We start from the raw sequence: 16,680 nt of genomic DNA, 5'->3' as shown, positions 1-16,680 counted from the left end.
CGACTTTTTACAAGTGTGGAATCTCAAGAAGTAGCTCAGAATGGAAAGTTTTTTTTTTTTGTGTTTACCTCATGGTTAAAGTTGTTGCACGTCTGCCGGTTCCTGCCTCAAAATAAGCGAGCTTGAGCCACTTGTACATTAAGTAAGCGTTCAGAAAAAACAAAACACCAGAGAAGAAACTAGACACAGAGGAACATAAACACCTCACTGCCAACTAGCATTTCAAAAGTGTTATTGCAGAGCAAAAGAAACAGCATGCAGAAGTATGCCCGTTGTATGCGCCATGGGTCAAGCCGATCACTTGAGGCAAAAGTATAAACCAGGCTTTAGGAAATATTAGTCATGAAATAACCACAAGATCACCACAATGATCAGCTATGGGATAAGGAGGAACATAATTGAGAGACAAACTAAATCTGCATCTTGAACCCACTGCAGAGAAGCCCAAATACTCCTCTACTGGGAAAGCTTCACTCTTCTGTTTTCCTTGTGAATGGGTGACAGCTTCTCCAAGTTTGGGTGTCCTGCAGCAGGTGCGTATGTCAGCAGATTTTGGTATGAAATTTATACTCCTTTGACCCCTTAAAGATGACAATTTGGTGGGCATGAACCGCTCTATTCCTCCAACCCCACTCCAATAAAAGCCCATGGGTTGCCCGTTCCCACCCACAAGCCAGTCATGCGTGATCCCTCTTACTGGCAAAGTTTCTTTGGCACTGAATTCTTCTTTCTGATCAAATTTCAGTACCAATGGTACAAAGTCACAAAGGCAAAAACTTGCTTGGCAATAAACACGAACCATTAATACTTCAAAAAATAAACAAATAGCAAAACAAAAGTAAGCATAAGCAAAACCAAAACAACAACATACATTTTTCCAGGCCTGGGGTCTCATTTATAGAACTTTATATAGTAACCGTCCTAAAAGTTAACTTATGCAAGAATAAATAATATTGTATTCATTAATGATTTTAACCCATTCTGTGATTTAAAGTGGTTTAATAAAGTCAATATTTAAGTTGAATAAATATATATTTAAGTTACAAAAATATAGTTTTTTGTATGCAAAGTGGCATACACAAATTTCTACGCCATTTTGTGAGATCCCTAGTCTTTTCCTGTCCTCCATGCCTCATTTTATTTCTCCAGAACTCCTCTGCTGCTCATTTAGCCCCCCTCGATTGTATACCTGGGTGAAAAGCCAGGAGAGTTTCATATGTTTGTTGCTGGCGTAGCTGCATTCCAGCAGTCGTGGTCGGCTGTTCACGTCCACCAGGCACTTGTTGTCATCATCATCAATTGTTGGACTCAATCCTCCGACATGCAACTGTTGAGAGCTTGTGAAGTACACATTCTGAAACAACAGGAGAGAAAAACACATAATTGTGTTAATTCAAGCGCTGAAGCATAGGGTTTATACATAAACAACAATACATTTGTAATGTCATGACATATCTTTTAGCATTCTGATTCATTTATTTGTGCCGTCTGAGTGTCTGTTTGGGCAGCGCATTACTCAGCTCTGTATTACACAACCCCTAAAATGAATTATTCATGACCGATAATTGTGTTTTTGCTGTGAAATCTCTAAGACGATTTGGCTCAGTTTCAAATCCCAATGTTGATACCTAGGATTGCATCCTAATGGGCTTGAGAGAGAAGAATAACTTTTCCTTATCGAACGACTCTCATTTGTTAATTTATACCCACCATTTAAACATGGGCTGAATGCCAACGGGCTACATCAACAGAGCACTTAAAGTGCGCTTACACTGCTGATGATGGAGAAATGTATGTGTCCATTTATATAAAAATCTACTAATGGGACCGTCTACTATTGATAACACAAGTCTCTTTGTTTTCTTTCTGTGTATGTGTAAAGACCCTGGAAAATATGAATGTCCATGTGAGATCAAAATTTGCCATTTATATAGACAGATTTTAATTATTTAGGTTAACAATTAATAAGTGCAAGGTAATCCACTGAAAAAAAATAGTTTGTTTTTGCATTCCTGAAACAAAAAGACATTTTCTTTGGTGTTTAAAGTGCTGGTCTATCACTGTTGATATCAGTTTGATGGCTTAAGCCAAAGTATTCTTAACAATGACACTCTAACGGTTAGTTTGCTATTAGGGAATGATACACAAAAGAAAGCCCCGTCTCCTACTTAACGTTCCATTTTAGCTGGAAGTACATTAAAATACTAAGATAAAAGTCACAACCACTTACGACTGGTCTATGGTAAATGTTGCGAGTAAAAGTTGCGAGTAAAAGCATTAAGTAATTGGACAGCTGATTTAGAGCTAATATGGAGGTAGTATAAATGAAATATGGATAGACTGCACATCAGTTGTGAGTTGTCCATCATATGCTGCAGAATCCCAGTGGATGTAGTACTATTAAACTTTGCATTTGGACAACAAGTCTTTTGACATACTGATTATTGAATACTATATAGTCTTTGCTTTTGGAAGGAGTGACTTGTGCTTATATAACCTCATTCACAATAACAGCGACTTTGTAGCTAGCTGTCATTCTGGGTGGCGACCTGCTGCAAACAGGTCTGTGTAGGTCTACAGCATGGAGAATACAACCAGCCTCTGAAAGAGCCCAGAGATGATCACGTGAGCTCTACTGGTGCTCCTATTGGCTGTTGCTCAAGAAGGTTGCTCTTCATTTGCATAAAGTTGAAGGATGCTCAAGCCTCATTTACATTATGAGCGACTCGCAGCGGCAAAGTGAGCAACTTCCGGTCACCTTCGTCTACGCGAGTGACAGCGACTGTTGGCGACCAGGTGGGCGTGTTGAGCGACAGGACAAAGTTTACAATCATTCAACATTATGCAAATATACATTGACTTTCTTGAGCGACAGCCAATATGAGCACCAGTAGAGCTTACGTGATCCTCTCTCAGCTCGCTCAGAGGTCTGTTGTATTCTTTGTGCTGTAGACCTACACAGACCTGCGTTTGCAGTAGATCACCACTCACAGCGACGGGCAGCAAGAGTGCTGCCGCTAGAGTGAATGAGGCATCAACTTTGTTGCGTCGATCGACACGTCCACCTGGTCGCCAGTGATTGCTGTCCCTCACATAGACGAAGGTCGTCGGAAGTTGCTCACTCTCCATTGAAATTTCGCTTGTCGCTTTGCCGCTAGAAGTCGCTTGTAGTGTGAATGAGGCTTAATATGGTCAAGTTCAGCTCTGTTATCTTTAGCTATCTGTTATCAAGTTTTTTTATTACATTGACTCATTAAGTGAACATCAAAGCAGAATAACCCTTACTTAGTCATACTGGTGTTCCCATCATGCACTAGGGATGCATGATGGATTGCTTTTGTAGTCAGGTTTATTTGTGGGGTTATTTGTTGTTTTGCAACATTTGGAGTTAATTTACTCAAATCAGTGCTACATTTTTTGAGTAAAATGTACCAAAGTCCCTTTAGGGCAAGTCATTTCACTCGGCCGCCATCTTTGAAACACCTCTCAGGCAGTATGATCGGGCATTCTATTGGCATGATGAAACATCAAATTCTCCAAAATTGCTGGCCAAGCTTACGTCTGAATTTCATATTACGAATCAATACAACAACTCAATGTCCAAATCAAACAAAATCGGTGGAAATTAACATCTGGTCCAAGCCCCTCCCCCAGAGTATCGTCAGTCTATAGCGATCAATAATTAGCTCCTGTACTAGTAGGCAGGGCTTTATTTCACCATATAGCTACCGATGATTGGCTCCTGTACTAGTAGGCAGGGCTTTATTCACCATATTGATAGTTACACTTTTCCCCATTCAAAAAGATACGAGTGACCCTTCTTGTGTATTCTATAGTCTTTGAATGTACAAACAGAATGAGTAAAATATAGTTGAAACACAGAATTTTAAAGTTAACTTAAGCGGAAATTACTGACCAAGTTAGGTTTAGTTATTCTATTTGTTAATTTGACAACTTCCATACATGCAAAAAGAACTAAGATGCCAATTTTTATTGTAGTTTTTAATTTCATGCAACATCACACATAATATAATGATTTTCATGTGATATATCCATAACTACAGTCATTTTGGTAGTTGCAAAATTACAAGTTTAACTTTCCCTTTACAAAAAAGGAGTTCTTTGGTTTCTATTAATTCTGGTTCAAACTAAATGGATTTATTCCTATTTCCATATGTGAACACTGTCTGACGGTATTCGACAAATACAAAAAGAATTTTCAGATATTCAACATTCGCTTTGAATGCACATTTTGTTGGACCGAGTCCTAAATCAATAGCCCCGATCCATTAAAACCCCAGCCTTAACCAAAAAAACAAGCCCTTTCTGAAAGATTTCATTTCATGCAACATGCCCACAGTTATTTTCTTCTTCAGTGTCTGGATGGATTGGTATTTCACATCAAAAGCCTGAGCTTGGAAAAGTGCTAACAATATTATTGATTAGACACATCGTGCCGAAGCCAACTTCTCTCAAAACACACATTTGTACACCGCCCAGATTCAAAAGTTGCGTTACGATCTGTTTTGGAATATCTGATACAGAACAAGGTGTATTCTGCTCTTCTCTTCAGGTGCAAATCGATTCAGATCTTCTGGTATCTTTTGAAAGCTGCCATTCTTTATGCTGAGACTAAAGTAAGGATGCCTATAGTGACTCAGAGAGCTTTACATTGTGCAGTTTAGGAAAACACATGCAATTACAAACAACACCAACAAATTAATAAAAGATCATCAGTTTGACAGCATATGTGTTGCAAATCGTCACAATGCAAACAAACTAACAAAATGTGCTGAATTTTCTCACGACACATGCAAATAGCATGGAACACAACGGAAATGTTTCGAGGGGACCCAAAATCGTGATAGACCCGGTTATTTAGGTTATGCTTATTTAAGCTAATATTATACAAAAGACAAGAGACTCATGTAATCAGTATGTTAAAAAATAATAATAATAAAAACCTTTTAAAGATCACCTAACTTCACTGAGCAATAGACACAGCAAAATAAGCAAATCCCAGCTGGGTCTGTCAAGTTTTTTGGGTCCCCTTGAAGCATTTTTGCTAGTTTCCGTCCTGTTCTGATGTGTTGTGAGAAAATAAAGGATGCTTTCTTAATTTGTCCCTATTGTGAGAATTTAAAACACATTTTCTTTCTTGTGTTTTGGTTGTGAGGATTTGCAACATGTTTGCTGTCAAACCAATGAAGATCTTTTTTAAATTTGCCAGTGTTTTTTTGTGACAGAGGCCAGTGGGCAAATTTGGCAAGGATGCCGGGGTTAAACCCCTACTCTGTTTCGAAAGGCATCCTGGGGTTTTTGGCCGAAAGTCGGGGCTCACTGAGCAGTATAGAATCCCCAATAAAGATGCGCGGTTCAGCTAAAATGACACCCAAATCCACGGCTTCATACTAATCATCCACCTGACACCAGCCCACATATATTTTTTATCTGTTATACGTATCCGCACCCGACCCGCGCCCGATCGTCACTTTAATAATTTAATTCTGTTTTAGGCATGATGATAAGTCACCTTGGATATTAACAGCAGATTCAGTGAGCTTTAACCTGCTCGTCTCTGACAGTAAAATAATACGTTAATCGTAAACGTTTTTAAATGAACATTAATTTATAAAAACAAAAGTTTGTCCTTAGACTACATTTTCTTCATTTTCAAATAGATACAGAAAGTAAAAATAAGACATTTTAGCTTTTACAGATACAGAAAAAAAGGGTGCCACTTCGGCCTAAATGGCAGCCAAGTCCCCATCAATATAGGACATTAGGACCCACACAGACCACAGGTTGAGCACCCCCGGCTGGTTTCCCTAACACCACTTCCAACAGCAACCTAGCTCTCGCACGTGGTCGCCCATCCAGGTACTGACCGGACACAACTCTGCTTAACTTCAGTGTGTGACCATGTGAAAGTTACAGAGAGCTAGCTGCCAGCCAAGGTAAATCTTTTACGATAATTAAACCAAAGTCTACAGTCAAAATCGGATCTGTTTGACTTTGTAAAAGCACCAGTGCAAAGAAGTCAAACATTTATAATTTTTTTGTGCAGGGCACCTTGACATGAAAATCTCTGCGAACACAAATCTCAATGGTCACATTATACAACTAATCGTTCATTCAAAACGAAAACAATGCACATCTTTCAGGATCTGTTGATGCGGTCTGAAACTGTGACTGAATTAAAAAGGAAAAGATGGAGAGCTGAAATGAGATGGGGAATAACATAAAGAAAAAAGAGATAAAAATAAGGACTGAGCTTGCAGGGACTCACTAAACACCATTTCTGCTTCAAGAGGGTTTATGGCTGTTGTATAGGAACAATGTTCATTTTGCTGAATGAATGTGAGAGTCACAGTGAAAGAAAAAGTGAGCTGTGTCGTTGCTTCATTTCCAACATGCTCAAATCCCTGAGCTGAGTGTTCATCCGCCGAGCTGAGGTATTGTCTAACGGCCCATTAAAGATAAAACACATCCAGCAGCACGAGAACTGATCTATACGCCCATACTTGCACATTATATCAGAACGCCTTAATGCTTCAAGTGTCTGTTTAAGTGCGCAAAGAGACGTGAGATGAAATAACATTACTGCGAATACATTCTGGCTGTTGGTAAAGTTGTGTGTATGTGTAAGTGTAATTGATTTAGAATAAACAGTAGAATATATGTAGTACATTTTCATATAAACAATATATGAATAATATGAATAATAACTGATCTATAATTTCATGTAAATTGGGCAAAATTATTAGCTCTCCTTTAAAACTGTAATTCTTTTTTAACTATGTTTAAACATAATAGTTTTAATATATAATAGGTAATTTAACTTGTCTTTGTTATGATTTATAAAAAATGTGTGTGTGTGTGTATATATATACATACACACATTACCATTTATACATACATTACCAGTCAACAGTTTGAAAAATATAGTTTGTTGATGGTTTATCAATTCTGCTCACCAAGTTAATAAAAAATACAGCAAAAATTGTGAAATTGTGGGATATTATAAGAATTTGAACTATTTTCCTATTAAATGTAGTTCCAAATTTCCTTGTTGAGGTTAAAAGCAGATTTTTCCTCATCATTACCCCAGTGGTCAGTGTCAAATGATCTTTTAGAAATCATTACAATATGATGATTTGCATTTCTATTATGATCCGTTTTTATTGGTACAAAATCACTTAAATTATCAGCACTGAGAATGTTTTGCCTTGCTTTATAGTAACATGGAAATTGTGACACATTTTACATTTAGCATTTTTGGATAAAAAAGTAAAAATAATAGCTTTTATTTGCAATTCTGTTTTTACAATATAAATGTATGATATAAAAATAAAATAGCTTTTATTAATTTTAAGTTTTAAGGTTTTAAACTTTTTTTCCCTTAAAGAATCCTACTTGCACGTTATATCAACGCCTTAATGCTTTAGTTGTCAGTTTAAGTGCGCAAAGAGACGCGAGATAAAATAATAATGGTGGAGTACATTCTGGCTGCTGGTAAAGTGGTGTGTATGTGTAAGTGTAATGGAATTACAATATACAGTAGAATATTCATTTATTCATTTTCCTTCGGCTTATTCCCTTTATTCATCAGGGGTCACCACAGCTGAATGAACCACCAACTTATCCAGCATATGTTTTAGACAGTGGATGGGTGGATGTTAAACCAGGTACCACGACACAGTAAAATATATGTAGTAAAAATAGGATTTTTTTAATAAAAAAAGAATGTTAAAAATAATAGCTTTTGTTGGCAATTACGTTTTTACAATTAAAATAGCTTCAGCACTGATAAGTGTAAGAAACATTAGTTATTTTGTACCAATAAAATGGACCATAATAGAACAGAAAAAACAGTGAATCATGTGTACATCAATATAATAAAAAAAGTAATTTTTGTATTTGTAAAAAAAATACAAACCAACAACAACATCAGCAGACAGTTGAATAAGAACAGGAATAATAAGTATTAAAAGACTTAGATTAACCAAAAAGCCAGACGTGGTACATTAAAACATCCATTCATTAATTTTCCTTTGGCTTAGTTTCTTCGTTATCAGGGGGCGCCACATCGGAATGAACCGCTAATTATTCCAGCATGTGTTTTACTCAGCAGATGCTCCACACAGAAATGCCAACAGACCAAGCCAGGACTCGAACCAGTGACCTTCTTGCTGTAAGGCGACAGTGTTAACCACTGAGCGACGTGTCACCCCTACATCAAAACAATATCCTGTAATTAATTAGCAATGGTGATAATTCACATGTTCTCAAGCACTTCCAGAAAGTTTGGAAGGAGCAAGAACAGAAAGTGAACAGATTAAAGAGCTCTGCTCTGCACCATTGTGTCGACTGACATAGGAGAAGTGAAAGCACATGGATATGAATTCAGCAGGTGTAAGAGACCCGAGCAAGTAGTTAAAATCATGCTGACGCTGCCGTTCTCCCTCTTTCCCTCGCTCTCATTTATATTTCTCTGACACACATTCACAATCTACAATTCTTCCTCATCTAAATGATGCCTGTGGTGGAGAAACAGCCTCCCTGCTTGTGTTCTAAGTCATTGCTCTTTATTGAGATTCATTATAGCGCTGGAATCTGTCGAAATCCCAATTCCCCCAGAGAGTCCATGCTTTATGGCTAAAGCTCCCTATTTTTTAACACTATTTTTGCAGGATTTCATTTATTGTGGAACCTGGTGGTGTAATACCATCGTGATAATAATGAAAAAACCTGTCTGGATTGCCTCAAATATAGCAGCTGCAACTGTTCATATAAAATTCTTATTTTAATGTGTGTATATAATTATATTCTAAAATATATATTTATACATCCTATAATGTTTTACGATAACAATTATATATCCTATTTCAAATTTTAATTGAACATTTTAATAATAAAAAATAAAAAAAAATATTTTTTTCATAATTACTTTATTACATATTGTTATTTTGATACCACAATCTAATATACTGTAGTATAATAAACAATAATTTTTTATTTAACAATTTAAAATTATTTATATTTTCATTACAATAAATATATTATATTATATTATATTATATTATATTATATTATATTATATTACATTATATTATATTTTATTTTATTTTATTTTATTTTATTAAGAAAGAATGATAATAATAGAAATTATAAAGCCGACTTTTTGTAGCACTATTATTGCAGGATAACATTTATTGTGGAACCTGATGGTGTAATACACTCGTGAACATATTGAAAAAACCTGTCTGGATTTTCTCAAATGTTGCAGCTGCAACTGTTCAAAAATGTATATTTTAACGAGTGTATATATATATTTATGTTCTACAATATATAATTATACATCCCAAAATACTTTACGATAACAATTATATATTATATATTTACAATAATATATATGCAATTACATATATTAGACAAATATATAGACATTTTAATTTAAAGGATATAAAATAGTGATAATTTGTTTTAATTATTTAAAATAGTTGTTATTTGTGATAAAACAATATAATATTAAATATTTTTTTATTTAACATTTTTAAAAATTATATATTTAATACAATAATTCCATGAAAAAAAGAGAAAAAAACATTATATTTCACTATACTTAGAAATTATTATATTATATTATATTATATTATATTATATTATATTATATTATATTATATTATATTATATTATATTATACATTTATTTAATTTCTGGATTACTCCCTTATTATTAATCTGAGGTCGCCACAGCGTAATAAACCACCAACTTATCCGGAGCACCCGGAGGAAACCCACGCGATCACGGCGAGAACATGCAAACTCTACACAGAAATGCCAACCTACCCAGCTGACCTTCTTGTTGTGAGATGATCGTGCTACCGACTACACCACCATGAAGCTGAGCTTTAAATCTGAAAGTGCACTGTTTTTCAAACTATTGATTCTTTAACAAAATAGTCGACTCAGAGTCGAATAAATAAATCTTGTTGGGTTAGGATCTTTTGCCTGAATGCACTGACGCTGATACATCACCAAATACGTAGTAATAGAGCCCGTAAAATGTAAATTTGCCTGTCCCTAGAGACACTATCACAGGACTGATCATGACACGAAGATGACCATCACTGACAGATGGAGATTCGGCTGCGTGAATAAAGGGTTAATGTTCATTTTCAAAACAATACCACTTTATAGCCAACCTAGTGCTGTGTTTGTTCCAGTTATTTTTTTCAGATTTTTGATACAATAACCTACACTGCAACATGCAGGACTTGACAGCCGTTTGCTATTGAAGGAGCAGCAGAGACTATTATGTATAGGCTTTGGTCAGACTTTGACAGGGACTTTGTCAGTAACTGTTACAGTTCATATGGACCATATGGTTTCTTCTTCCTCCGCATCATATCATGTTTAATTAAATTTGTTTTCTCGTTTTGTGTAGTTTGCAAAATATGTGTTTAACTGTGTGTTTTAAGTTTTAATTGCGGCCTGTAATTGTGACCTTTTATAATGCATAATAGGGGCTTTTTAAGAATTCATGATAATAATAGTAATTCTACTAATTAATTATTTTCTGGAGAGCCGACTTTTTTACTTTACACTATTTTTGCAGGATAACATTTATTGTAGAATAAGATGGTGTGATGATACATGATAATAACAAAAAAGTCCTGACTGTATTGCCTCAAGCAGCACAACTGTTCAAAAATTCATATTTCTGGCATCAGCATAAAACAATGAAGACTTTTTATAAAATACGATGATGCCTTTATGGGTTGCAAAAATTGACAATGTGTCACTGTGAAACACTGAGATCAATTGCAACAGAAAGCAAGCCCAGCACATACAAGAAGATGCTGAAGCCAAATCTTCATAAAAGAGAAATCTTCATAGACGAGGAAATGTCTTTTAACTCACATTTTCAGCATGAATTAAACAACTGAAGTGTGCAGAGCCTTTGAACAGTACAGGGATGAATGGCAGAGCTATAAAAATTCAATCTTTGTGTATTTCAGCTTTTGATATCGCAATATTTATGTGTTTGCTCTAAAATAAATAGCATAAAATAAAGATAATTTTTTCAGCCAAACAGATTCCAAGTTTGAACACAAAAAGCTAAAACTCTGTGAAACTTCTGACTTCTTTGTCATGCAATTGTAAATAAACTCCTGCCTATTTCGAGGTTTAGGTTTTGAGATTATATCTAACTTTTTTCTCAGAATTACAAGACATGAACTGTGAGAACACATATACTCACTGTTGTGAGAAGTAAATAAAATACATTTTATAGTCCATCTATGAAAAAAAGTCAATACTGCCGGATGTAAATGCAGAATTACTAGACGTAATGTCGGAATTACAAAATTGAAACTCAAAACAACAAAATGCTAACTGAGATTTGGAGGATATAAACTTGTTAAAAGTTGTAGCTTTAGTGTAGCTGTTGCTCTAAAACGTTCACCCATGTGATCATATGCTAAATATTACATTTTTGTAGCTTCAGCTTAATGCCTATGTTTTTAAATCTTCCATCATATGATCGAACAACCTACTGTAGCTTAAGCTTTGTGGCTATCACTTGTTTTTAAACACTCATCCATGTACCCATGCTACTATGTTAAATGTTGAACAATTGCACATAGGGCTTAACGGTTAATGCACATGTCATAAAGCATTCATCCATGTGCCCGTACTGGCATGTTAAATGTTAAAAAGTTGCTCTTGGAGCTTAACGGTAAATGCACTTGTCACAAAGCATTTATCCATGAACCCATACTCACATGCTAAATGCTAATACATTGAAACTGTGGCTTAGCTGCTGGTAAAAATGCTTGAAAACATAATGCCAATCTCATTGAACGCAGTGATAAATTTAAAAAGAAATTGAGATGTAATTAGTGTATACAGGCATTTTTTATATTAAAAAGTTTACCTTTAACTTAGCGGTTAGCAAACATGATCTAAAACATTCACATGTGCTCACAGGCATGTCACAACTTAAAAAGTTGTAGTTTAGCAATTATCATACCTGACAAAAGTCTAGTCGTTCAAGTTTTAGGAACAACTAATAATACCTTTTCTTCTAGTTGATCATTTGGTGTCAGAAGGGGCTTATTTGAAAGGCAAAGGCCTCTAGATGATGCTTATTTTACCAAAATAAAATATGATCATGTCTTGACTTTAATTATTTAATTAGCACAGTAAGGTCTGAATTTGCTGAAACAAAAGTCTTGTCACTTAACAGAAATAATGTACAGTGTAGAATATGAAGTCATGGTGAAGTGGAAAAATAAATATTGTGTACAATGACTCAGAGATGTAAATTAATAATAAAGTCATCTGGAATGGCAAAGAAAGCGATCTTGCAGGGCTCCCAGAGTTCCTCAAGATTCTTTGGATTCATCTTTAATGCCTCTCCGTCATCTTACCCCAGACATGCTCAATAATGTTAATTTCTGGGGACTGGGCTGGTCAATCCTGGAGCACCTTGACCTTTTTTGCTTTCAGAAACTGTGATGTGGAGGCTGAAGTAAGAGAAGGAGCGCTAACCTGCTGAAGAATTTGCCCTCTTCTGTGGTTTGTAATGTAGTGAGCAGCACAAATGTCTTGATACCTCAGGCTGTTTATGTTGCTATCTACTGTTGTGTGCCCCATTCTGAATGTAACCCCAAACCACGATTTTTCCTTCACCAAACTTGACTGATTTCTGTAAGAATATTGGGTTCATGCAGGTTCCAATGGGTCTTTTGCAGTTTTGGTGATGATTGGGATGCAGTTCGACAGATGATTCATCTGAAAAAAAAATCAACCTTCTGCCACTTTTTCAACTGGTCAAGTTAGAATTTGTTGCTCTTACAAGTGGGATCAACGATAAGACTTTTGTCAGGTAGTGTAGACATGTTGTTAAATATGTATACATGTGTGCATATAGGTACATTAGATATTAAAAAGTTGTATCTTCAACTTAACGGTCAGCAAACATCCTCTAAAATGTTCACAGATGTGCTCACAGGCATATTAAATCTTAAAATGCTGTATATGTATCATTACGATTAGCCACATGTTTTTAAATATTCATCTATGTGCTCATGCAGGTATGTTAGATATTAAAGATATCTGAGTATATCAAGGCATAGTAGAATAATAAAGATCACCCTACTGAAAAAAGTAGCTTAAACCAGCCTAAGCTGGTTGGCTGGTTTTAACTGGTTTACAGCTTGGTCTTAGTTGGTCAGGCTGAAAATGACCAGCTAAAAACAACTTGACCAGCCTGGTTTAAGCTGGACATAGCTAGTTTTGGCTGGGCTTCCAGCCTGGCTAGGCTTGTGTAGCTAGTTTTAGCTGGTCATCTCCCAGCCTGACCAGCTAAGACCAGGCTGGAAATCAGCCTGGAAGTTTAAGCACTTTTTTTTAGTAGGGCAATATATAGAAGTGGGCATACTGTAGCTGCATCCCAAATTGCATACTTATGCACTATTCTACCCAATTTTGTAGTATAAATAGTGTAAGTAGTGTGTTCACACACTTTAATTACCCGGATGATGCACTCATTCAGCCGCTTAAATTAAGTGTGTAATGATGGACACTACATACATATACTATCCGTCTGAGTGTGTAAGTGCAAGAGTGCATAGTGTATAGTGTGCCATTTGAGATGCAGCTTGTAAGTCCCACACACCACTCTTTCCTCGTTTTCATTTAAATTCCAAGAGTGTAAAACCCCTTAGGGCAATGGGCCAATCAGAAGAAAAAACAAACTGTGATGAGACTCATACCCATGCCCTCTGCATTTGCATGTACGCCTAATTTGGGTCGTTCATCCGGACATGACAAGCAACCATGTCATCAAGGTGTAAGATCATGAAAAAGCTCTGAGACTATTATTTTACAAATATTTTTACGTTTACATTTCGCTTACTATGTACGTGGGACTTTTTTTAGTAAACGCGAGCACCAAATTGTTTACTGTTCGTTACTGGGCAACGACAGCACGAGGGGCATTCAAACTGCTCTTAGGACGCAAAATGTCAGGTTTACAGATTATACATTTATTATTCTTTACTCCGAAGAGGCATAAGGTAAGTTTAGTTATATCTTTTGTTAATTTATCACGTTTATTGTAAAATTTGATGTGTATTTTTTAACAAACATATGTAGACTGCTGAATCCTCCCAAATTCTCCAGCTTAACTGTCATCTGCTCATACAGAGGTTGATTTTAATTCCTGGCAGTGTTTTCTTTGACAGTAGCTTTAAATTACAATGCAATACATCTCCATCACTCTCTTTTGTCAAGTTTAGTTATAATTTAGCCTTTATCCATAATAGATCTGGTAAGCAAAATAGGTTAACATTACTCTGATCTCTTTATTATTAACGATACAAACCATATATGGACAATCATGGACCTTCTGATTCTATGGGTATTTTACAGAGCAATAAATGAGCTTCTAAAACCATTTCTGGAGATTTTTTTACTTACCGAAGCCAATAAACCTACTATGCAGAGAACAATTCAACTTATTAAACCAATGCAGTATATGGAACCTTTAAACTTTAACTTAAGGGTTAGCAAACATCCTCTAAAATGTTCACAGATGTGCTCACAGGCATGTTAAATCTTAAAATGTTGCAGATGTATCATTTCAAGGTTTTTAAATATTCATCCAAGTGCTCATACAGCAATGCTAAATTTAAAAGGTTGCAGCTTTAGCTAACAAACATGTTCTTAAAACATTTAGCCATGTACTCACACAGTTACTGAAGGTTTAAAGCAAGTTTTACTGTTTTATAAGCCTATTTTTCCACACTTTATTCCCCTATTTGATCTCTAGGCCAAAAATACAATATTAAAAGCCTTTAAGATCACACACTGTGCAGATACAATACAGAGAGAGCAGGAGACGTGATGCAGTTGGACACGAACACTTACAGTATATATAAATGAGTTACACGCACTCTTGAGGGCTGAAAAAGGCATGAAAGCCAGAAGGTGCAGTGGACTGGACACTAACCTGAGGCGTCAGGCCATGGCAGATGTACAGAATGGGAATGTTGTCGGAGTCAGGACCTTGATCCACACAAAGATCCGGCCTCAGGCTGTTCCTCAGCTACATGTAAGCAAACACACAAACACACACACACACACACACACACAAAGACATGCTAAATAAACTGCAAGGACCATAGAGGACGAGATGGATTGATGCAAAAAAAAAACAAAAAAACATCTTTCTTCCTCTGTCTGCTAATGGCCAGAGTGTGAAATTGCCCTAGAGCTCAGCTTTCCTTTGTCTTCACACTAAAGATGTTAATTATGCTATTCTACAAAAGAATGCCAATTAGGAAAACTGCTCTGTTGGTCTTGCATTGTGCTGAATGAAGAAGCGGCAGGCCTCGGGTATCAAAAAATAATACTTAGTGAAAACCATTTCCATCATTTTAGATTATGAGACATTAAGTCATCTATCAGATAAAAATGTCTCTAAGTGGTAATACGCTGTCAAGCTAAATTATTAATTTTGACTGAGTTGTTATATAATTATGCCAGAGTTTAATTCAATATGACAAGGCTTTCTGCGTTTAGACAAATATCTGCTTTAGATATTTGTGAAAGAATTTTCAAATGGTAAATGATTAAATTATAAAATGATAATTTATTGTAGTGCTGCTCAATAATTCATTTGAGCATCGATATCGCAATGTGTGTGTCCACATCAGTCACATCGCAAGATATGCAATGTTGGGTTGGGATTATACACTTTAAAGAGTGATTTATTACATAAAGCGAGTAAACTGATTGTCTTAAAACCAACAAGTTGACTCTACAAAAATAATGTAAGTAAACCCACTGTATTTTTGTAATTATGCAAATTGTACTTTTTTTTAAGAATAAAGATGTAAACTAATCACTTTTTTCCAGTACATGTTTATTATATTTGTTCTTTCCCCAGCTTTTTTTATATCTAGCAAAATGACATACAGTAAAATAAATCCAGACTCCAGTGTGTCATCTAAATTCAAAACAGGCTATAATTGTAGATTTTATAGACTTAATGAAGCACCAAGTATGTGATATTGTAATAATTACAGTAATTATTTGAAAACAGGCGTGCTAAATAGCCTGACGCTGTAAAAAGGGATTAGTTGACTTAAAAAAGTAAGTACAATAAGCATAATTATAAAAATTAAGTCAGCTTAACAGTTCCAAGTTACAATGAGTTTACTTACACTATTTTTGTTAAGTCAACTTGTTGCTTTTAAGGCAATTGGTTTACTCGCAGTGTAGTTGACCAGAATCCACGGGTCAAAACACATGAGATTTGTGGAGTCACTGCAAAATCTAACCATTAAAGACAGAAGTTGTAACACTCTTGTGTTTTTAAGGCCTATATATGTGAACATTGTAAGAGTTTAAAGGATATTAAGAGAACATACACAAATTTAAAAATAGATACTTTTTATTATTATCACTTTTCATACCGATCAGGTTTTTTTCCCCTCGAGTCTGAGTCATTTGATTTTGAATATCTACCGATAGCAAAATCGGATCCGATACTTTTTAGTACATAAAAAAAATAAAGATGAGCAAAGAAACAGATCCTGGATATTACCTTATTTTTTTTAATTCACGTTATTTTAACATTCAACAACTCTGTTAACAAAAAGAGCAC

At 35.4% G+C, this 16,680-nt stretch overlaps 1 protein-coding gene across 3 annotated transcripts in view; it reads right to left on the bottom strand.

The window, feature by feature from the left end:
- Positions 1-16,680, bottom strand: part of galnt18a (UDP-N-acetyl-alpha-D-galactosamine:polypeptide N-acetylgalactosaminyltransferase 18a) — a 135,078-nt gene that overhangs the window by 16,535 nt on the left and 101,863 nt on the right. For all 3 annotated transcript variants that reach the window (XR_012399744.1, XM_009297873.5, NM_001130648.2), the window contains 2 exon segments: positions 15,022-15,117; positions 1,190-1,354 (listed from right to left, as the gene is read on the bottom strand). Coding sequence is in view for 2 of the 3 variants with exons in the window: in XM_009297873.5 (XP_009296148.4) it covers positions 1,190-1,354; positions 15,022-15,117 (261 nt within the window). In the remaining variant the exon portion in view is untranslated.

This window comes from Danio rerio, chromosome 25 (assembly GCF_049306965.1).
Source record: "Danio rerio strain Tuebingen ecotype United States chromosome 25, GRCz12tu, whole genome shotgun sequence".
Classification (NCBI taxonomy): Eukaryota; Metazoa; Chordata; class Actinopteri; order Cypriniformes; family Danionidae; genus Danio; species Danio rerio.
This window is presented reverse-complemented; position numbering and strand designations above follow the sequence as displayed.